This window comes from Hyla sarda, chromosome 9 (assembly GCF_029499605.1).
Source record: "Hyla sarda isolate aHylSar1 chromosome 9, aHylSar1.hap1, whole genome shotgun sequence".
In the NCBI taxonomy this organism is placed as follows: Eukaryota; Metazoa; Chordata; class Amphibia; order Anura; family Hylidae; genus Hyla; species Hyla sarda.
Window position 1 is genome coordinate 162,675,929 of NC_079197.1, and position 23,298 is coordinate 162,699,226.

The 23,298-nt window shown below is 45.4% G+C and overlaps 2 protein-coding genes across 9 annotated transcripts in view; one reads left to right on the forward strand and one right to left on the reverse strand.

Moving 5' to 3' along the window:
- LOC130291589 (CCN family member 3-like) overlaps positions 1-16,910 on the reverse strand; it is a 32,947-nt gene extending 16,037 nt beyond the window's left edge. Inside the window, exons 1-2 of one of the 4 annotated variants that reach the window (XM_056540532.1) lie at positions 16,881-16,910; positions 759-963 (exon numbers count right to left, since the gene is read on the reverse strand). In XM_056540532.1, coding sequence (XP_056396507.1) covers positions 759-963; positions 16,881-16,895 — 220 coding nt within the window. In that variant the 5' untranslated portion in view covers positions 16,896-16,910. Of the gene's footprint in view, positions 1-758; positions 964-1,047; positions 1,741-1,786; positions 2,020-3,489; positions 3,577-16,880 lie in introns of those variants that run through there. The other 3 variants (XM_056540533.1, XM_056540530.1, XM_056540531.1) reach the window with 3 other exon arrangements.
- DDAH2 (dimethylarginine dimethylaminohydrolase 2) lies at positions 9,600-23,054 on the forward strand. 5 transcript variants are annotated; one of them, XM_056540537.1, is made up of 7 exons: positions 9,600-9,710; positions 14,760-15,226; positions 15,348-15,447; positions 17,688-17,761; positions 19,727-19,846; positions 19,973-20,116; positions 22,643-23,054. In XM_056540537.1, the coding sequence occupies exons 2-7, from the start codon at positions 14,963-14,965 to the stop codon at positions 22,757-22,759; spliced, it is 819 nt and encodes a 272-aa protein (XP_056396512.1). In that variant the 5' UTR covers positions 9,600-9,710; positions 14,760-14,962; the 3' UTR covers positions 22,760-23,054. The 5 variants fall into 5 exon arrangements, with proteins under 5 accessions (XP_056396512.1, XP_056396511.1, XP_056396514.1 ...); XM_056540536.1 differs by lacking the exon at positions 9,600-9,710 and adding an exon at positions 9,780-9,916; XM_056540539.1 differs by lacking the exon at positions 9,600-9,710 and adding an exon at positions 10,280-10,401.
- Positions 23,055-23,298: the final 244 nt, after the last annotated feature.

A 23,298-nucleotide genomic window follows, 5' to 3' on the forward strand; every position in this document is an offset into this window, starting at 1 on the left:
GCTAACAAGTACTGGAAGGATAAAGATTTTTTTTTATTTTTTGTTTATAGAAGTAATTGGCAAATCTGTTTAACTTTCTGGCACCAGTTAAAGGGGTGCTCCGGTGAAAACCTTTTTTCTTTTAAATCAACTGGTGGCAGAAAGTTAAACATATTTGTAAATTACTTCTATTAACAAATCTTAATCCTTCCAGTACTTATTAGCTGCTGAATGCTACAGAGGAAATTCTTTTCTTTTTGGAATGCTCTCTGATGACATCACGACCACAGTTCTCTCTGCTGATGTTATTATAATAATAACACTTTATTTATTGTTGTCCTTAGTGGGATTTGAACCCAAGTCCCCAGCACTGCAAGGCAGCAGTGATAACCACTGAGCCACCATGCTGCCTTTAGCATACATCTGCTATGCATCTGCTATGCATGGTTGCTAAAATGGACAGAGATGTCAGCAGAGAGCACTGTGCTCGTGATGTCATCAGTGTTCCAAAAAGAAAGGAATTTCGTCTGTAGCATTCAGCAGCTAATAAGTACTGGAAGGATTAAGATTTTTTAATAGAAGTAATTTACAAATATGTTTAACTTTCTGCCACCAGTTGATTTCAAAGAAAAAAGGTTTTCACCGGAGTACCCCTTTAATAAAAAATGAATTTAAAAAAATTAAAAAGCTTTCCACCGGTGTACCCCTTTAATGGTTAAAGTTGGCTGAAGATGACAAACCTAATAAAGGAAAATAATCAAGATAAGAATATGACCAACCCTGGCACACTCCTCGCTGTCCCCTCGGGTCTCCCTTATAGTCGCATACCAAATTTTGTGAAGCATCACACGGTGTGAATCCATCGCACCCAGAGCCGAGGCCTTGGACACATACTGTGCACCCGCAACCACAAGAGTCCAGGGCCGGGGCTGACCCCGGGGGGCACGTGAGGATGTCTGAGCACTTACAGCTTGGCGGACATCCCTGAAAGACAGAAGCAAAAACACATTAGACAGCGGAGGAGATGAGCGTAATGAAGACGTAATGGAGTAGACAGGACAACCTTACCAGCCTCTCCCCTAATGCACATGTCACACATAATAACATCAGGCAGACTTCTATATATGAGCCCATTTCTATGCATTAGCAGAGACGTCTCCAAGGAATCCCGCAGAAAAAGCTGCCACTCTATATAAATGGACATCACCTCCTGCCATTGGCCAACGAGAGGCTTGACTCATAATGTACGGGGTCTGAGGTTTGGTCTATACACCATAGACAAATATAGGATGCCTGGGCTCAGAGATAGCGGCTTATGTGAGACAGGAAGGAAGGATGAGAGTCATATCGAATTTTCAGAAGTTCTCGTTATTTCTGCTATTCCTGACAATTAGCTAAGTACAGGGTGTCCTAACCATAATCTTCAGGAGCACCTGACACCAAAGAGATGTATTTTCCTGCAGCACACCCGCAGGGGAGTTGAGGTATAAAGCAGTGCAAAATAATTTTACTTCCCCTACTCATCACAGTCAGCACCTGACAACAAAGAGATGAATTTTGCTGCAGCACCCCCACAGGGGAAGTGAGGTATTACACAGTGCAAAATCATTGTACTTATTACATTCCATGAGGGACATAGTCAATAACCTGTGTAATTTATGTTACAGTAACATAATATTTGAAAAAAAAATCCATTAGGAACGATCAGCAACATCCCTGATGAAGGAAGCCGAATGCTTTTGAAACACGTTGGATGCTCTTCTGTTCCCACACTTGTTCCGTAGTGACCTTTGAATCAAATTGTTACCTTACAGAGGGAAACGGAACGGTAGAGACGTCGCCAGCCTGGGCTGTCTCCCGTTCTATTCCAAAACATATTGCTTCCGCTTCTGAGGATAATCTATAGAAGAAGAAGATCCTGCAAACCAGAGGCGGTTTAACATCATCATTGCTACCACGACCTGCATCCTTCTTTATTTATGAAGATACCACCCACCACTACTACTTAGCAAGTGACAACATAGTATCACATCCTGGAAGTGTAAGTGCCTTCATGCAAATTCATTATGGGGGAGATTTATCAAAACCTGTGCAGATGACCAGTTGCCCATAGCAACCAATCAGCTCGCTTCTTTCATTTTTATGAAGGCCTGTGAAAAATGAAAGAAGCGATCTGATTGGTTGCTATGGGCAACTGGGCAAGTTTTCCTCTGCACAGGTTTTGATAAATCTCCCCCAATGTTTTTTCGTCATCAACAGAGATGAGCGAATTTACAGTTAATTCGATTCGTCACGAACTTCTCGGCTCGGCAGTTGATGACTTTTTCTGCATAAATTAGTTCAGCTTTCAGGTGCTCCGGTGGGCTGGAAAAGGTGGATACAGTCCTAGGAAAGAGTCTCCTAGGACTGTATCCACCTTTTCCAGCCCACGGGAGCACCGGAAAGCTGAACTAATTTACGCAGGAAAAGTCATCAACTGCCGAGCCGAGAAGTTTGTGACGAATCGAATTTACTGTAAATTCGCTCATCTCTAGTCATCAACACACACATATATATATATATATATATATATATATATATATATATATATATATATATAGTCTCCAATACAGTGGTCCCTCAAGTTACAATATTAATTGGTTCCAGGACGACCATTGTATGTTGAAACCATTGTACGTTGAGATCATAACCTTATGGAAACCAGGTAATTGATTCTGAAGCCACCAAAATGTCATCCAAAAATAGGAAAAAGTGAGGATTAAAGATAAATAAGTAGATAACTAATATAGATAAAGCAGATCCTTACATTTAAAAGTAAGAAAGAGCTGTAAATCACTGTCTGTCAGTGTTTCCCAACCAGGGTGCCTCCAGCTGTTGCAAAACTACAACTCCCAGCATGCCCGGACAGCCAAAGGCTGTCCGGGCATGCTGAGAGTTGTAGTTTTGCAACAGCTGGAGGCACCTTGGTTGGGAAATGCTGGTCAATGTAGAGGACAGGAGCTTCTTCAGGGTCCTGTACAGTACACAGTGTCCTAAAAAAGTAACATGGAGCCGCCCTCACCTGGTGTCCAAAGGAGCAGCTAACCGTGGTACAGGTAAAGAGTACAGAACATGTAGTACCCCCCTGTACTGTAGGGGGCGCTACCAGACACCAGTCAGTGCATGCACTTCAGTAATACAGGTGTTTTACAAGTAAAATGCCCATTCTGATTGGTCGGTTCTTCCGGCCATTGACACGTTTCACAGATCTGGACTGTCCGTACATTGTATGTTGAGTCTGGTTTCAAGTTACAATGGTCCAGAAAAGACCATTGTATGTTGAAACTATTATATGTTGAGGCCATTGTAAGTTGAGGGATCACTGTATATACTTCAATAGCTTTGTTCCAAGTCCCAGGAAGCGCAAGGTATTTTTCACATATAACATATTATTTTCGCCACATTTTTTAACTTGTGTTTGTTTAAAAATATGTGAATTTTTAGTTTTACTCCCTTTTTTTTTCCATTTACCATATAAAAATCCTGTTTGCAGAACTGTCGCAGGACTGCTGTGCCGGTCCAGGTATGCTGGGACTTCTAGTTTTGCAACTTCTGGACGTCCACAGCTTGGAGACCACTGCGCTACATGACCAATTAACATGGGGCTACATTGGCCAGTGAGTTATGGCCCCAAATCCCCATGTCTAGCTGCCTGCATTGCAACTATCAAAGTAAATGTGGTTGCAGGTTGACAGCGTGGGTCACGTGACCACATTCACTTTGTGGCTCCGATGCTGTAAAACCCAACTGTAAAGTCTAATTATATGTTACATACTGCGTATATAGAACTATTTCCGAATAGAGAATTTTCTTGGTTTATTTATACACAACCACAAAGGATAAAGCATTAAAAAGGGAAAGTGCAACCTCCCTGCTATAAAGGTCATGGGAAATCTGCTATATACAGATAGAAGGCAGTCACATGTGCCCACAACATGTGCCCACAACAGTACACTGGCCTTCTGCTAGATCAAGGTTTCCCAACTTCTCTCAGCTCTGGGCACAACGACATCCCCCCCTTCATATGCAGTTTGCCCTCCTTGTAGTACCGGTAATTAGTACCCCCCCCCCCCCGATGTAAGACCACCCCCCTGTATGTAGGACCCCCTGTAGTTAGTTTGCCCCCTGTATATAGCTTTCACCTGTAGTTAGCTTGCCTTCTGAAGGTAGCATTCCCCCTTAAATAGCTTTCCCATGTAGTTAGCTTTTCTGCTGTAAGTCACTTTCTCCCTGTAGTTAGCTTGCCCCCTGTAGGTAGATTTCCCCCTGTAGTTAGCTTCTCCCCTTTAGATAGCTTCCCTTCTGTAGTTAATTTACCCCTGTAGGTAGCCTACCCCTGTAGTTAGTGTGCCCCCCTGTAAATAGCTTTCCCATGTAGGTAGTTTTTCTTCTGTAAGTCACTTTCTCCCTGTAGTTAGCTTGCCCCCTGTAGGTAGATTTCCCCCTGTAGTTAACTTCTCCCCTTTAGATAGCTTCCCTTCTGTAGTTAACTTACCCCTGTAGGTAGCTTTCCATATGTTGATGATTTCCCCCTTAGGTAGCTTCCCCTTGTAGGTAGCTTTCCTCCTGTAAGAAGCCTTCCCACTGTAGGTAGCTTTCCCCTGTATGTATCTTTCCCCCGATAGTTAGCTTTTCCCCTGTAGATAGCTTTCTTTCACTTCACAACCTTATCACTTGTTGGTATCTTTCTGCCGATAGTTAGCTTTCCTCCTGTAAGCAGCTTGCCCCTGTAGATAGCTTTCCCTTTTAGGGATCTTTCCCCCGATAGTTAGCTTTTCCCCTGTAGATAGCTTTCTTTCTGTAGGAAGGACTCTCTTTCCCCCAATTAAAAGGGAAAAAAAACACATACAATTCTCAAAAAAATAAAGGGAACACTAAGATAACACCTCCTAGATCTGAATGAATGAACAAATCGTATGAAATACTTTCGTCTTTACATAGTTGAATGTGCTGACAACAAAATCACACAAAAATTATCAATGGAAATCAAATGTATCAACCCATGGAGGTCTGGATATGGAGTCACACTCAAAATCACAGTGGAAAACCGCACTACAGGCTGATCCAACTTTATGTAATGTCCTTAAAACAAGTCCCAATGAGGCTCAGTAGTGTGTGTGGCCTCCACGTGCCCGTATGACCTCCCTACAATGCCTGGGCATGCTCCTGATGAGGTGGCAGATGGTCTCCTGAGGGATGTCCTCACAGACCTGGACTAAAGCATACGCCAACTCCTGGACAGTCTGTGGTGCAACGTGGCATTGATGGAGGGAGCGAGACATGATGTCCCAGATGTGCTCAATCAGATTCAGGTCTGGGGAACGAGCGGCCAGTCCATAGCATCAATGCCTTCCTCTTGCAGGAACTGTTGACACACTCCAGCCACATGAGGTCTAGCATTGTCTTGCATTAGGAGGAACCCAGGGCCAACCGCACCAGCAAATGGTCTCACAAGGTGTCTGTGGATCTCATCTCGGCACCTAATGGCAGTCAGGCTACCTCTGCAAAGCACATGGAGGGCAGTGCGGCCCCCCAAAGAAATGCCACCCCACACCATTACTGATCCACCGCCAAACCAGTCATGCTGGAGGATGTTGCAGGCAGAAGAACGTTATCCAAGGTGTCTCCAGACTCTGTCACATCTGTCACATGTGCTCAGTGTGAACCTGCTTTTATCTGTGAAGAGCACAGGGCGCCAGTGGCGAATTTGCCAATCTTGGTGTTCTCTGGCAAATGCCAAACGTCCTGCACGGTGTTGGGCTTTAAGCACACCCCCCTACCTGTGGATGTCAGGCCCTCATACCACCCTCATGGAGTCTATTTCTGACTGTTTGAGTGGACACATGCACATTTGTGGCCTGCTGGAGGTAATTTTTCAGGGCTCTGGCAGTGCTCCTCCTGCTCCTCCTTGCACAAAAGCAGAGGTAGCAGTCCTGCTGCTGGGTTTTTGCTCTCCTACGGCCTCCTCCATGTCCCCTAATGTACTGGCCTGTGTTCTGGTAGCGCCTCCATGCTCTGGACACTACACTGACAGACACAGCAAACCTTCTTGCCACAGCTCGCATTGATGTGCCATCCTGGATGAGCTGCACTACCTGAGCCACTTGTGTGGGTTGTAGACTCCGTCTCATGCTACCACTAGAGTGAAAGCACCACCAGCATTCAAAAACATCGGCCAGGAAGCATAGGAACTGAGAAGTGGTCTGTGGTCACCACCTGCAGAACCACTTCTTTATTGGGGGTGTCTTGCGAATTGCCTATAATTTCCACCTGTTGTCTGTTCCATTTGCACAACAGCATGTGAAATTGATTGTCAATCAGTGTTCCTTCCTGAGTGGACAGTGGGATTTCACAAAAGTGTGATTGACTTGGAGTTACATTGTGTTGTTTAAGAGTTCCCTTTATTTTTTTGAGCAGTGACTTACCTTTTGTTTCCACGCAGTCATCTGCCACTAGAGACCACATGACGCTTCTCTACCTACAGGCCGTGCACAATGACAGCACTGTGTGCGTCCCAAAGGAAGGGAAGTTTCCGGCCACTAGTGGCCACAGGCAGCATTACTACACCCCCAATAAAGAAGTGGTTCTGCAGGTGGTGACCACAGACCACTTCTCAGTTCCTATACTTCCTGGCTGATGTTTTGGTCTCTTTTGAATGCTGGCGGTGCTTTCACTCTAGTGGTAGCATGAGATGGAGTCTACAACCCACACAAGTGGCTCAGGTAGTGCAGCTCATCCAGGATAGCACATCAATGCGAGTTGTGGCGAGAAGGTTTGCTGTGTCTGTCAGCGTAGTGTCCAGAGCATGGAGGCACCACCAGGAGACAGGCCAGTACATCAGGAGATGTGGATGAGGCCATAGGAGGGAAACAACCCAGCAGCAGGACCGCTACCTCCGCCTTTGTGCTAGTAGGAGCAGGAGGAGCACTGCCAGAGCCCTGCAAAATGATCTCCAGCAGGCCACAAATGTGCATGTGTCCACTCAAACGGTCAGACTCCATGAGGGTGGTATGAGGGCCCGACATCCACAGGTGGGGGTTGATCTTTCTGCCCAACACTGTGTAGGGCATTTGGCATTTGCCAGAGAACACCAAGATTACCAAATTCGCCACTGGCGCCCTATGCTCTTCACAGATGAAAGCAGGTTCACACTGAGCACATGTGACAGACGTGACAGAATCTGGAGACGCCGTGGACAACGTTCTGCTGCCTGCAACATTCTCCAGCATGACCGGTTTGGCGGTGGGTCAGTAATGGTGTGGGGTGGCATTTCTTTGGGGGGCTGCATAGCCCTCCATGTGCTTGCTAGAGGTAGCCTGACTGCCATTAGGTGCCGAGATGAGATCCTCAGACCCCTTGTGAGACCATATGCTGGTGCGGTTGGCCCTGGGTTCCTCCTAATGCAAGACAATGCTAGACCTCATGTGGCTGGAGTGTGTCAGCAGTTCCTGCAAGAGGAAGGCATTGATGCTATGGACTGGCCCACCTGTTCCCCAGACCAGTAAAGCCTCCGTTTAACGATTACTGGTTGTGGACTCTTATTTCACTACTTGCAACTGGGATAGCGGAGAATCAAGGCGTGTGGTGTTCCGGAACTCTAAAACCACACTGGCGTCACGAACACGAGGGGTTAATACCATCTTGCCCCCGGGGTCAATACCATCTGACCCCACCACGCACACCACTACTCCTGTGGTCCCGCCATACACCGGTGGGCCACCACATATATATATAGTCATGACCGTAAATGATGGCACCCCTGAAATTTCTCTAGAAAATGAAGTATTTCTCAAAGAAAAGGATTGCAGTAACACATGTTTATTCCCTTTGTGTGTATTGGAACTAAACCAACTGGACCACTCTTCCTTTGCAAACTGCTCCAGGTCTCTTATTGGAAGGCGCCTTTTCCCAACAGCAATTTTAAGATCTCTCCACAGGTGATCAATGGGATTTAGATCTGGACTCATTGCTGCCCCTTCAGAACTCTCCAGCGCTTTGTTGCCATCCATTTCTGGGGGCTTTTTGACATTGGGGTCATTGTCCTGCTGGAAGACCCAAGATCTCGGACACAAACCCAGCTTTCTGACACTGGGCTGTACAGTGCGACCCAAAATCCATTTGTAATCCTCAGATTTCATGATGCCTTGTACACATTCAAGGCCCCCAGTGCCAGAGGCAGCAAAACAACCCAAAACATCACTGACCTCCACCATATTTCACTGTAGGTTCTGTGTTCTTCTCTTTGTAGGCCTCATTCCGTTTTCGGTAAACAGTAGAATGATGTGCTTTTCCAAAAAGCTCTATCTTGGTCTCATCTGTCCACAAGACATTTTCCCAGAAGGATTTTATCTTACTCAAGTTCATTTTGGCAAAATGTAGTCTTGCTTGTTTATGTCTCTGTGTCAGCAGTGGGGATCTCCTGGGTCTCCTGCCATAGCGTTTCATTTAAATGTTGACGGATAGTTCGCGCTGGCACTGATGCTCTCTGAGCCTCCAGGACAGCTTGAATATCGATGGAACTTGTTTGGGGCTGCTTATCCACCAACCGGACTATCCTGCATTGACACCTTTCATCAATTTTTCTCTTCCATCCACGCCCAGGGAGATTAGCTACAGCGCCATGGGTTACAAACTTCTTGATAATGTTGCGCACTGTGGACAAAGGCAAATCTAGATCTCTGGAGATGGACTTGTAACCTTGAGATTGTTGATATTTTTCCACAATTTCTGTTCTCCAGTCCTCAGACAGTTCTCTTCTCCTCTTTCTGTTGTCCATGCTTAGCGTGGCACACACAGACACACAATGCAAAGACTAAGTGAACTTCTCTCCTTTTTATCTGCTTTCAGGTGTGATTTTTATATTGCCCACACCTGTTACATGCCCCAGGCGAGTTTAAAAGAGCATCACATGCTTGAAACAATCTTATTTTTCCACAATTTTGAAAGGGTGCCAATAATTTTGTCCAGCCCATTTTTGGAGTTTGGTGACATTATGTCCAATTTGCTTTTTTTCCTCCCTTTTTGGTTTAGTTCCAATACACACAAAGGGAATAAACATGTGTATAGCAAAACATGTGTTACTGCAATCCTTTTCTGTGAGAAATACTTCATTTTCTTGAAAAATTTCAGGGGTGCCAACATTTACGGCCATGACTGATATATATATATATAGTATCCAATAAAGGCGACTGCACACCAAATTAACAAAGAAGAGAGTAGCTTTAATCCAGCAATACAAAGGGGCAATGTTTCTGTGGACTCACACCACCACAATATGTATATATATATATATATATATATATATATATATATATATATATTAATGGGGGAGATTCCTCAAAATCTGTGCAGAGGAAAAGTTGCTGAGTTGCCCATAGCAACCAATCCGATCGCTGCTTTCAGTTTTTCAGAGGCCTTTTCAAAAAGGAAAGAAGTGATCTGATTGGTTGCTATGGGCAACTGGTCAACTTTTCCTCTGCACAGGTTTTGATGAATCTCCTCCATAGTTGTCCGGAGGAAAAGTTGCTGAGTTGCCCATAACAACCAATCAGATCGCTTCTTTCCTTTTTGAAAAGGCCTCTGAAAAACTGAAAGCAGCGATCGGATTGGTTGCTATGGGCAACTCAGCAGCTTTTCCTCTGCACAAATTTTGATAAATCTTCCCCATTGTGCCTGACATACATATCACTTCTGTAGGTTGCCAAAGCAAATAGACTTGAGCAAGAATAGAGATCTTCTCCTGCAGCTACTGTTGAGCAAGAGTTTGGCTCAGGCCAGCGCAGACTTGTTTGGCAGTGTAGGGGTTAATCCTAATCACCCCTCCCTAACGACAGACAGGGAGGGTTATAAGGGTGATGAGACTATTTGTTCGTGGGTGAAGATTTGCGTTGGGTTCAAGGTAAAATGGTGCAGGGGCTGATCCTAGTGGGGGCATTGTTGGGGCACAGCCGGCCGCTAGCCCTGACTGATCTACACGAGCTGAGACATTGGCTGGTGCCCTGAGTATATCTGAAGATAGGGGGCGCCCAACACAGAGAGCAGAGGGGATTATTAGTATATAGAGGGGTGCATGTTGTGTGTGTCTGTATATAGCAAAAAAAAAAAAATAGCCAGCACAACTACCGAATACACGGGTGCACGCTGCTGTGGCAAATGCAGAGTATATAAAAAAATAAAAGGTTGTAGCAGCACTCTTGGTCAAAAAATGGAGGCTCTAAGCACAGTTTTTGATCAAAATTGTGTATTAGGTAGTTGTGCTGGCTATTTTTCTTGTTTTGTTACTATGCAAGTTAGGGGGAGCGGCACCCTCTTTAGCCGTGTACCCCACCCTTTTCACAGGAGGTTTCTTAAATTGATGTGGATCCTGCATGATGCCCAGCAGAGGTGAGTAGAATAAGTGTGTTAGGGTCCTATCCGAAGTGAGGCCACCTCCGTGTGGCGAATGGGGGACACAACTTGATCAAAAAATGCGCTAAGAGACTCCATTTTTTTTTTTGACCAAGAGTGCTGCTGCAACCTTCTTTTTTGTATGTGTGTAAATATATAATATATATATATGTGTGTGTGTGTGTTCATGTTGTGTCTGTGTGCACGTATACGTGTATGTATATAATATATATATATATATATATATATATATGTGTGTGTATGTCCTGTGTGAGTATACAGAAGGGTATATAGATTGCTGCATGTCGTGTGTGTGTGTGTGTGTGCATGTATATAGAGTGCACATCCCGTGTGTGTGTATGTAGATAAATATATATATAATATATTACACATCCTGTGTGTTTAGATATATAGAGGGGGACACATCCTGTGTGTGTGTGTGTGTGTATATGTATGTGTATATATATATATATATATATATATATATATATATATATATATATATATATATATATATATATATATATATATATATATATATTATTATAGAGGAGTGCACATCGTGTGTGTGTATGTATATAGATAAATATATATATATAATATTACACATCTCGTGTGTGTGTGTGTGTGTGTGTATATATATATATATATATATATATATATATATATATATATATATATATATATATATTACACATCCTGAGTGTTTAGATATATAGAGGGGGGGGGGGGGACACATCCTGTGTGTGTGTATATATATGTGTGTGTATATATATATATATATATATATATATATATATATATATATATATATATATATATATATATATATATATATATATATATATATATATTCCTGTGTGTGTATATATGGTGCATGTACTTTGTGTACATAGACCAGTGTTTCCCAACCAGGGTGCCTACAGCTGTTGCAAAACTACAACTCCCAGCATGTCCGGACAGAGGCCTCCTGGTTGTGACCTAGAGCGGTGTATGTAGAAGGATGTATGCCCTGTCAGTATACAGGGCGGAGGAGTGTATACAGAGGGACATTGCAGGGTGATCCCTCATATCTCCAGAGCTGTATTGTAGGAGGAGAGAGCTGGAGGGAGGGATGGAGGAGACAGAGGGAGGGATGAGGGGGGAGATGGAGAGAGGGGAGGGATAAAGGGGGAGGCAGCAGGGACGGTCTGGACTTGGTGACCCCCAGTGTTCTGCGGTTTGGGGACAAGGTCTTATCACGTGTTTGGGACCCTGTCCTCCCTGTGGTGAGTGCCCCCTTTCCTCTGTGTGCCCAGGCCCTGTTGTGTGCCCCCTGCCACCCTCCTCCCTGCTGTCACTGCCCCTCAGCTCTGCTGCACACAGCCCCTGCCCTTGTCCCCCAGGCTCCTGTAGATGTGACCCGCTGGTGTCTGGCAGGGTCTCCCCCGCCCTGTGACTTCATGTCTTCTCCAGTGCATGGTGTCTCCCATCCACCCCTCCATCTTCCCTCCCTTTTCGCCATCCCCTCCAAATTCACTTGTCTGTCTGTTCTATAAAGGGTTAACCACCAGAACAGCCCAGTGGTGAAATCCCAAATATCCCTGTGAGCCAGTGGGCCCGATACCTACAATGCTGGGCTGGGACCACCCGGATCTGTTATAAATGGCATTATTGGCTTCGCATCCCCCCTCTATAAGAATGCACGGTGATCGTATGGAGTTGTTATACCCTGGCATGGCACTGGTTAACCTCTTGAGCTCTGGGAGGGGCTGGTTCCTTGCAGAAACCCATAGTGACACTATGGCGTTACTTTAGAAGTACCTTATTGCAGCTGACAACCAACTATCTGGGCATGGACATTGCTAATTTGGTGCTATGTCTTTAAGTTATCCTTAGAGGACCCTCAATAGTCTTGGTTACCCTCTCTGTATTAGGAAGGACGCTGTATATGGGGATATAACCCATCCAGCACTATGCAAAGTGTATTGGTGATCAATTAACTCCTTAAGTCCAAGAAAAAGGGATCTGTAAAGGAAATTCCTTGACGGATCTAGCACTGACATGACTCGTAATGTTAATGAAATTAATGTTAAGTAGTGTTTCCTAATCAGTGTGCCTCCAGCTGTTGCAAAACTACAACCGCCAGCAAGCCCGGACAGCTGTCCGGGCTTGCTGGGGGTTGTAGTTTTGCAACAGCTGGAGGTACACTGGTTAAGAAACACTGGCCAATAGTCCTACAGGGTGTCTGGGCATTCTGGTGGTTGGTTTTGCAACAGCTGGAGGCACACTCATTAGGAAACATTGCTCTAGAGCCCTACAGGGTTACAGCAAGAGTCCTATAGGGTGTCTGGGCATTCTGGGGGTTGTAGTTTTGAAACAGCTGGAGGCACACTCATTAGGAAACATTGCTCTAGAGCCCTACAGGGTTACAGCAAGAGTCCTATAGGGTGTCTGGGCATTCTGGGGGTTGTAGTTTTGCAACAGCCGGAGGCACACTGGTTGGGAAATGCTGCCCAAGAGTCCTACAGGGTGTGTGGGCATTCTGGGGGTTGGTTTTGCAACAGCTGGAGGCACACTCTTTAGGTAACATTGCTCTAGAGCCCTACAGGGTTACAGCAAGAGACTTACAGGGTGTCCAGGCATTCTGGGGGGTTGTAGTTTTGCAACAGCTGGAGGCACACTGATTGGGAAACACTGCCCGAGAGTCCTACAGGGTGTGTGGGCATTCTGGGGGTTGATTTTGAAACAGCTGGAGGCACACTCTCTAGGGAACATTGCTCTAGAGTCCTACAGGGTTACAGCAAGATTCCTATAGGGTGTCCAGGCATTCTGGGGGTTGTAGTTTTGCAACAGCTGGAGGCACACTGGTTGGGAAACATTGCTCTAGAGCCCTACAGGGTTACAGCAAGAGTCCTATAGGGTGTCCAGGCATTCAGCTGTTTCAAAACTACAACCCCCAGAATGCCTGGACATTGCTTTAGAGCCCTACAGGGTTACAGCAAGAGTCCTACAAGGTGTCTGTGCATTCTGGGGGTTGTAGTTTTGGAACAGCTGGAGGCACACTGGTTGGGAAACACTGCCAAAGAGTCCTACAGAGTGTCTGGGGGTTGGTTTTGCAACAGCTGGAGGCACACTTGTTAGGAAACATTGCTCTAGAGCCCTACATGGTTACAGCAAGAGTCCTACAGGGTGTCTGGGCATTCTGGGGGTTGTAGTTTTTGCAACAGTTTGAGGCATACTTGTTGGGGAAACACTGCTCTATAGCCCTTCAGGGTCACAGCAAGGCAGTGAAGTCTAGTAGTAGCCCACTATCTAATTTCTTTGGGGGTACTATCTAGTTGTGTTGCTATCTAGTAACATGCAAGGTGGGAGGACTAGTCTGTCATCTATAGTTATCTATTCTATCATAGCGGTGGAATGTCCAGATGTCCCACAGGCTTTGCTGTTACCCATTGGTTTTTATCACCTCCTGGAAGGGAACAAGTTGTGGTACCAAATTTAGCCTGAGCGCCCGTACTGCTGCTCAGATGTTAGGACTTCACAGGATGTTTTGTATTGTCCGTTGTCATCCACATGGTGACCGCCGTGTGTTTGTGTTCATGGAAATATTTCTGAACATAGTTGTGTGGTGCAGCGCAGGGCAGATGTTGTTACCCTAGGGGTAGATGGCATTAACCCCTTGTATTCATGACGCCAGGGCGTGGTTTAGCCTATAACCACCCGAAGGAATACCGCTGGATCCTGGGCTAGGCACTGGGGGCAATAAAGACTGACGCCAAGTTACGGACAACGATAGCTTTACTGAGGGTAAACAGATGGAAAAGTCTATACAGGTCAGCCAGGGCCCAAGGATGTGACGCAGAGACCTTAAGGGCTTGCTGGGACTTGTAGTAGGACTGGACAATTGAATGCAGACCACGCTGACTTGACAGATGACAGGGACTGACTTGACTCATAAAGCTGTGACTTTATCTTACATGACTTGATGGCGGCTGCAGGACTGGACTTTGAGGTCTCTAACACTCTGGACACACACACTAGACAAGACTGCACTGGACCTCAGCAGAGGAGAGAGAGAAGATCCACCCAGGGCTTATATGGGGGAGACTAGCAGGGAGCCCATAGGTCACTCTTGGGGTCACGTGGTCTCTGGTACCTCCTGGGTAACAATCACATGACATATCACATGGTATAACTCTTAAAGCAACATTACATTTTATAACACTTCACACGGTAAAACATATTTACAATGGGGAAACAAGTGCAGGGGGACATTGGGGACACTAAAAGAGGCTGCCTGACAGGACAGCAGGAGCACAGGGTAACACCTCCCGTACTGGGCCACCACAGTTGTCATTCCTTTTTTCTTTCAGGATGTGAAGTCAGGAAGGAAGCCAGAGGTGCAGGGGAAGAGAGGAACTCATCCAGGCAGGAGACCAGGGAAGAGATCAAGGAATAGTGGAGGGCAGAAGACGGGAACCGTACAAGATAGACACTGGTGCTGGGATCTTGGCAACCGCCCTCGAAAGTTTTGTGAGGTTTCTGGATTTTGGTACCCCTACCTGGGGCATTAGAAATGACTGGTAGATACACTCATGCTGTGGTCAGAGGGGTGCCCTCCTCTCTGGCACAGGAGGCAGATGGGAAGGTGGACCTTGCAAGGGCACAAAGGGAAAGTGGCGTCTTCTGTGGCATCTTACGACAGAAACTGGGTCTTCAGGTGATGGAGCTTCCTCCAAATGAAGATCTACCCAGAGGGCAGCTAATCGGTGACATGGCAGTGGTAATAGCAGATACGGCTTTAATCACCCGCCCATCAAACCCTGCAAGGAGAAAAGAGGTGAGTACTAATGTACCCGTCTGCCGGCGTGGGTATGAATATGTATGTATCCATCTTTGTTTCATAATCGGCCATCTGTTCATTCTTCCTCACTCTCCCCTCTTCTCCATCTTCCCCTCAGACAGAAGGTTTACATAAGTTGTTTGAAGAGTTGAAATTTCGGGTTTGTGAACTCACAGATGAAAGTGCCACACTAGATGCCAGCGACATTCTCTTCACCGGTAAGTGATCGCCGGAGCCTCCTGTAGGTGTTGGTAATTCTTACTTTGCAGATCCCCTGCCACTTACTGATGCTTCCATGTTCTCCTCCATTCTGGGTGACATGTCGACACAACATGTGACCACTTTAGCCAATGACTGTCTGCGGGGCAAGGGGTACTCTGGTGATTAAAGGAGATATCCAGTGCTGAAAAACGTATCCCCTATCCTAAGGATAGGGGATAAGTTTCAGATCGTGGGGGTCCGACCGCTGGGGCCCCCCACCCCAGATTTGCTAAACCCCTCTCCCACCGGGTGGTAAACAGAAGTCAATCACTGGATTGTAAGATTCATCCAAAATCTGCAAAGCTGATTGCCTGCTCCCAATCAAAATGGTTTATGAGGGAAACCTTTAGGCCGGGTTCATGGTGCTGAATCTCCAGACAAAAAAAAAATTCTGCTGGAGATCCTGTGGCGGCTCTAGGACCGCGCAGACTGTATTGCCATCTCCATATATGAACGGATCTTTCCGTGGATGTTCTGAGAAATGCATTGCAGTCCACGTGGTCCTAACGCCGCTCGCTGGTTTTCCGGTGGAAATTCCATCCAGAGATTCCACAATGTGAACACAGCCTTATGGAATCTAAAGGGTGTCGCCATTTGTATCTGTCTTCTCTACTACTCTCTGTAATTTATGATAAAGATGGGTTTGTTTGTAGTCTGTAACCATGGGAACACATAGGAGCTGTGTATACAAAATGGTAGGATTTGTATGCTTCCTTTTTTAGTTTGGTTGTTTTTGAGCAGTAAGAAAAAGTGTGCTAAGTGTATATACCGTACCCCTATTGCTATGTTTCCACACAGCTTATTTCTTTGTGTGTGTGTGTGTGTGGTTTTTTTTCTCTGAAAAGGTTCAAATAAATTCCATGCCATTGCATTTTGGCATTTTTTTTTCCTGTGTTTAATTATTGTTATTTTTTTAATCTTTTAGTTTATATTAGATTTTTTTAAGCATTTGCCTTTTATTTCACTGCCTTCAGAATGGTATTTTTCAAACACATCTGGGCACATTTATCAAAACCTGTGCCCAGTTGCCCATAGCAACCAATGAGATTGCTGCTTTAATTTTTCAGAGGCCTTTTCAACACGAAAGCAGCAATCTGGTTGCCCTTGGCAACTGGTCAACTTTTCCTCTACATAGGTTTTGATAAATGTCCCCCATATTATTATTTATTATTATTTTTTTTTTCTCTCTCTCTTTGGACTTGGTTTCTTTGCCTCCCATGGAAGTCTAGGGGAGAAAACACAGAGGTTTACAGAAAAAAACGCCGTAGTCTCTGCATGCTGGGATTTTAGTAAACTGTCACTGAGCACAAAAAACAAAAAACAAAAAAAACAAAAAAAAAATAATAAAATAGTTTGGTGTCTCATAATTCCATATTGACTTTAAGCTAACCTCTGGCCTCTGCATTTTTGTGCGGCAAATGTTTTTGTTTGGTGCGATTTTGCTGGACAAAGGTGCAAACTCAGTCTTAAAGGGGTACTCCGCCCTAGCATCTTGTCCCCTCTCATCTTGTCTCAGCTGCAGCACCCCGCTCTTGCTCTGTGTGTAATGACGGGCAATACAGGGGCCGGAGCATCATGACATCACAGCTCCGCCCCCTCGTGACATCATGGCCCTCCCCCTCAATAAAGTCTATGGGAGGGGGCGTGGTGGCCATCATGCCCCCTCCCATAGACTTGCATTAAGGGGGCGGGCCGTGATATCACTAGGGGGTGGAGCCGTGATGTCACGATGCTCCGGCCTCTGTATTGCCCGTCATTACACAGAGTGAGCGTGCTCTGTGCAGTAATGATAGCGGGATGCTGCAGCCGAGATCCCGGGGGTCCCCAGCAGCAGGACCGCGGCGTACTGACATCTTATCCCCTATCCTTTGGATAGGGGATAAGATGCTAGGGGCGGAGTACCCCTTTAAGGCTGCTCTACATGCAGATGGGCTCCCCGTGAGTTTTCTGTGGCTGAATTTCCACAGCCAGCCTGTTTTTTCTGATCCTAGATATCCCGTTTTTAGGGGCAGGGAAGCCAAATCTAAAAGGAGTCTCCTGAAGGGTCATCTCTATTCAGTCATGAGAGAAACCCAGACAAGGTTCAGCTTATGTTTAAAAAAAAAAAAAAGCACCCCTCTTGCCTACAGGCCTTGTCTGGTATTGCCGCACAGATCCGGTCGGTATATGATTTTTATTCTGTTTGTTCATATTGCAGGTACAGAAATCTTTGTGGGTTTGTCCAAGTGGACCAATCTCCGAGGTGCTGAGATAGTAGCCAAAACCTACCAGGTATTACAACCAATGTTCACTAACATCCGTGACTTCCATCCTGTAGCTCTCCAGCTATTGCCACAGGTTCAAGTCTAGTGACTGACTTAAAGCACCTATAGCAGTGTCTCCCTACCAGTGTGCCTCCAGCTGTTGCAGAACTACAACTCCCAGCATGCCCGAACAGCCTTTGGCTGTCCGGCCATGCTGGAAGTTGTAGTTTTGCAAAAGCTAGAGGCACCCTGGTTGTGAAACACTGACCTATAGCCTGGGTAAACCGTTGCGACTTAATATGGAGAGCTTTTATTGAGTCTCCTAATCTGGAGCCACCGTGTTCTCTGTAGATTTTTACAGATTTGACCTAGAACTGAAACTTCTAGGCCAACCATAATGGCAGAAATGTGTTTATACCTCTCAAAATGAATTATGTAATGTATTTTCTCTTCTTAAAGAAGCACTCAGAAATAGATAGATTTAGGGGGAGATTTAGCAAAACCTGTCCAGAAGAAAAGTTGCTGAGTTGCCCCTAGCAACCAATCAGATTGCTTCTTTCATTTTTTTAGAGGCCTTTCCAAAAATGAAAGAAGCGATCTGTCCTCTGGACCGATTTTGATAAATCTCCCTCATAGTGCTTGTATAGTATAGTGCAGCATAGGCTATTATTAGGGTAAGTTCACACTGCGGAATCTCCATTCGTGGAATTCCGCGAGTGATGCCTCAGTCAGCCGGCCGCCGCCGAAAATCCTTCAGCAATAGGACCGCGGGGCACTGCGCCATCACCATTGACGAATTCCGTGTAAAGAATGAACACTTTTTTTCTTTCCGCGGAAAACAATTTCAGCGGCGGAATTGTCCGCTATTTAAACTCCGCAGTGTGAACGGGTCTCGCGGATCTACCTGGCTGGACTCCAGCAGCCTAAACTCCTGAGACTCCTAAGTGGGTTGGTGTCAGTTCACACTATCTGCAGTTCCCAAAATTCCATGAGATAGGACATTTGACCTATAGTAAGAATGTAGGTGTTTTAAAGACTTCAGGCTGTGTCCACATGTTGCGTTTTGTATGGTTTTTATGGTTGTGATTTTCCAAAATTGCTGTAGTAACAGCGTCATCTTCCTGTAATTTTGGGATAATCGTTGCAAATTCCACAGGTAAAGAGCAGCAAAAATGCAACATGTGAACACTGCCTCAGGGGAGGTGTAGAATTGCCAACAGCTGTCCGGGCATGCTGGGAGTTGTAGTTTTTCAACATCTGGAGGTTCACAGGTTGAAGACCACTGTGATAGGCGATGATCTAATTCTGTAGTTCACAAAGTCGGCTTACTCTGACACATGAAGCACTAGGATTTTCTGTGGTTCTGACTGGTGATCACATGACCCAGTTATAATTATAAACCTTTTTAGATGCAGCTGTGCTGGAATTAAACAGATGGCGCTGTAGGACTAGGGAGTGCATAAAAAAAAAAAAAAAATTATAATAATAATGTGGAGTGCTTCTTTAAAGGGGTACTCCACCCCTAGACATCTTATCCCTTATCCAAAGGATAGGGGATAAGATGTCTGATTGCGGGGGTCCCGCCGCTGGGGATGTCCACAATATAGCATGCGGCACCCACCTATTTCTTGTCCAGAAGCGCTGGAGGGTCTGTGTCCCGACCACGGGAACGGAAGTCCGTGACGTCACAACTGCGCCCCCATGTGACGTCACGCCCCGCCCCCTCAATGCAAGTCTATGGGAGGGGGCGTGACGGCATTGCGGGGACCCCCGCGATCAGACATCTTATTCCCTATCCTTTGGATAGGGGATAAGATGTCTAGGGGAGGAGTACCCCTTTAAGCCTGCTGTTGAGGCTCCTAACTACTGTGTAGTGTATACTTGTGGGGGTTCTCGCTATATAAAATGTTTCAGGTATATAGCGTCCTGGTATATAGCATGCATGACTGTTAATAGCGATGCCTTAAATATTCTGAAATCTGTTCTCTACTAGGATTATGCAGTGTCCACTGTGCCGGTTGCGGGAGATTTAAATCTAAAAAGTTTCTGCAGTATGGCCGGCCCTGACACCCTGGTGATCGGCAGTAGTGACACTGCAAAAAGAGCGCTCAAGGTAAGAAACGGCAGTAACCCAATTTATAAGGATTCCCCTACTGTGAGGTCCCATATCTGCAACGTCATCCCTATAAATAATGCAATGTAAATGTGACAGCCGGATGTATATCCTTCATTCTGTCAGATGATGGAGCAGCTGACTGATCACCATTATGAGACGCTGACTGTGCCCGATGACCCTGCCGCCAACTGCATCTATGCCCGGGTGGGGCCCAAATCCAACGTTCTGGTTCATCGCAGTGCAGAAGAATATCCAGATAGTGTTCAGGTGACTATATCCTGCATGTGTAAGCAGCTATCGATGCCTCCTACAAATGTATTCATGGGTCCTACGAAGGGTGTACCTACTATTGGGACAGTCACCATCAAAATTATTTAAGTAACCACTTTAATGTGCGGTAAAACAGATGTTGTCATATTTCATCCTGGGTGGGTATAAGTCTGGTGGTGATGTCGAGCAGAACCTGAAACTAACACTTCACATGAACATAAGTATTCAGACCCTTTGCTATGACACTTGAAGTTTAGCTCTGGCTCCTCCCATTTCTCTTAATCATCTCTGAGATGTTTCTCCACCTTGATTTTGCGTCGCCTGGGGTACATTCAGCTGGTTGGACATAATCTTAAAGACGTGGCCCTGTGTATGTAAGGCATCACAGCTGACAAATGCACATCATAGTAAAACCAAGTGATAATGAGGAAAGAACTGCCTGTAGAGCTCAGACAGGATTGTGTGGAGGCACAGATCTGGAGAAGGGGACAAAAACCTTTCTGCTGAGCTCAAAGTTCCCAAGAGCACAGAGTCCTCCATAATTCTTACATGGAAGAAGTTTGAAATGACCAGGACTTTTCCTAGAAATGGCCACCTCACCAAACTAACCGGTAAGAGAACCAATAATTTAATGGTCATTTGGCTGAGCTCCTATGTGCAGATGGGAGAAACTTCCAGAAGGTCAACCATAACTGCAGCCTCCACCAATCTGGCTTTATGGGCAGAGTGGACTGAAAGAAGACACAAGAAGACTCGTGACTAATAGACTCGTGAGAGCCTCTGAACGAAAAAGCATCTAAAGATCTCTGACTGTGAAAGAGTTTTTAGTCACAACTCTATACTTCGTATCATAGGGGGAAACCAGGCACTGCCAATCACCTGCCCAATACCATCCCTACAGTGATCATGGTGGGGGCAGCATCATGTCTGGAGGAAACCAGGCACTGCCCATCACCTGCCCAATACCATCCCTACAGTGATCATGGTGGGGGCAGCATCATGTCTGGAGGAAACCAGGCACTGCCCATCACATCCCAATACCATCCCTACAGTGATCATGGTGGGGGCAGCATCATGTCTGGAGGAAACCAGGCCCTGCCCATCACCTGCCCAATACCATCCCTACAGTGATCATGGTGGGGGAAGCATCATGTCTGGGGGAAACCAGGCACTGCCCATCACCTGCCCAATACCATCTCTACAGTGATCATGGTGGGGGCAGCATCATGTCTGAAGGAAACCAGGCACTGCCCATCACCTGCCCAATACCATCCCTACAGTGATCATGGTGGGGGAAGCATCATGTCTGGAGGAAACAAGGCACTGCCCACCACCTGCCTAATACCATCCCTACAGTGATCATGGTGGGGGCAGCATCATGTCTGGAGGAAACAAGGCACTGCCCATCACCTGCCCAATACCATCCCTACAGTGATCATGGTGGGGGCAGCATCATGTCTGGAGGAAACCAGGCACTGCCCATCACCTGCCCAATACCATCCCTACAGTGATCATGGTGGGGGCAGCATCATGTCTGGAGGAAACAAGGCACTGCCCATCACCTGCCTAATACCATCCGTGATCATGGTGGGGGCAGCATCATGTCTGGAGGAAACCAGGCACTACCCATCACCTACCCAATACCATCCCTACAGTGATCATGGTGGGGGCAGCATCATGTCTGGAGGAAACAAGGCACTGCCCATCACCTGCCTAATACCATCCGTGATCATGGTGGGGGCAGCATCATGTCTGGAGGAAACCAGGCACTACCCATCACCTGCCCAATACCATCCCTACAGTGATCATGGTGGGGGCAGCATCATGTCTGGAGGAAACAAGGCACTGCCCATCACCTGCCTAATACCATCCCTACAGTGATCATGGTGGGGGCAGCATCATGTCTGGAGGAAACCAGGCACTACCCATCACCTACCCAATACCATCCCTACAGTGATCATGGTGGGGGCAGCATCATGTTTGGCAGTCCCTGGTTTCCCCAATCACCTGCCCAATACCATCCCTACAGTGAAGAATGAATGGCAAAAAAATCCCCTAATCCAGGTGTGTAAACATTGCGGCCTTCTCCCCAAGGGTCTGAATACATAAAAAAAAAAAATAAAAAAAAATGATAGATATATAGATATATAGATATATATATATATATCATATATCTATCATATATATATATCTATCATATATATCTATCATATATCTATCTATCATATATATATATATATCATATATATATATCATATATATATATCATATATATATATATATATATATATATATATCATATATATATATCATATATATATATCATATATCATATATATCATATATCATATATATATATATATATCATATATCATATATATATATATATCATATATCATATATATCATATATATATATATCATATATCATATATATTATAGAGATAGATAGATATACTGTGTGTATATATTTATAAAAAAAAATGTAAATTATATTTACTTTTATTTTTCTTCTCCTATACAGGTCTTTCAGAAGCTGACAGATTATTCACTAGTCCCGGCGTCTTGCACGGAGGTGTCGAAGATCGGAGGCTGCCTGACCGCCTGCTCTATACTGATCAATCGCAAGCTGGAGATCTGAGGCTGTGTCCGCAGCCGCCCTGGTGCTGAGCTGTTAGTATAGAGGCGGCCTCCCTTCTCATATATCGTCATACAGCAGACATATCCGTCTATTGGTTCCATGGTATCATACATCTTACACACAGCCTATAGCACACTGTGTATATACATATCTAGGAACAGGCCGGGGCTGCCTGTGTAGATTTCAGTAGTTATCTGGAATTTTGTCATTTATTATAATTTTTTTTTTTTCCCCCACTTCTTCCTATAGATATGATGATGTAGACCAGTGGTTTGCAAACAGAGAACCTCCAACTGTTGCAAAACTACAACTCCCAGCATGCCCGGACAGCCAACGGCTGTCCGGGCATGCTGGGAGTTGTAGTTTTGCCACAGCTGGAGGTCCACGGTTTGGAGACCATTAATGTAGACCTACCTGGTTGAGATAACCAATTCTGGTTCTGGTGGGCTGTCCGCTCTGCAGTTTCAGCGGCTCCTATAGTTTCATACATAACAAACCAGCAAAAAATTTTACCTATATGTTAACATAAGAGGCCCCTT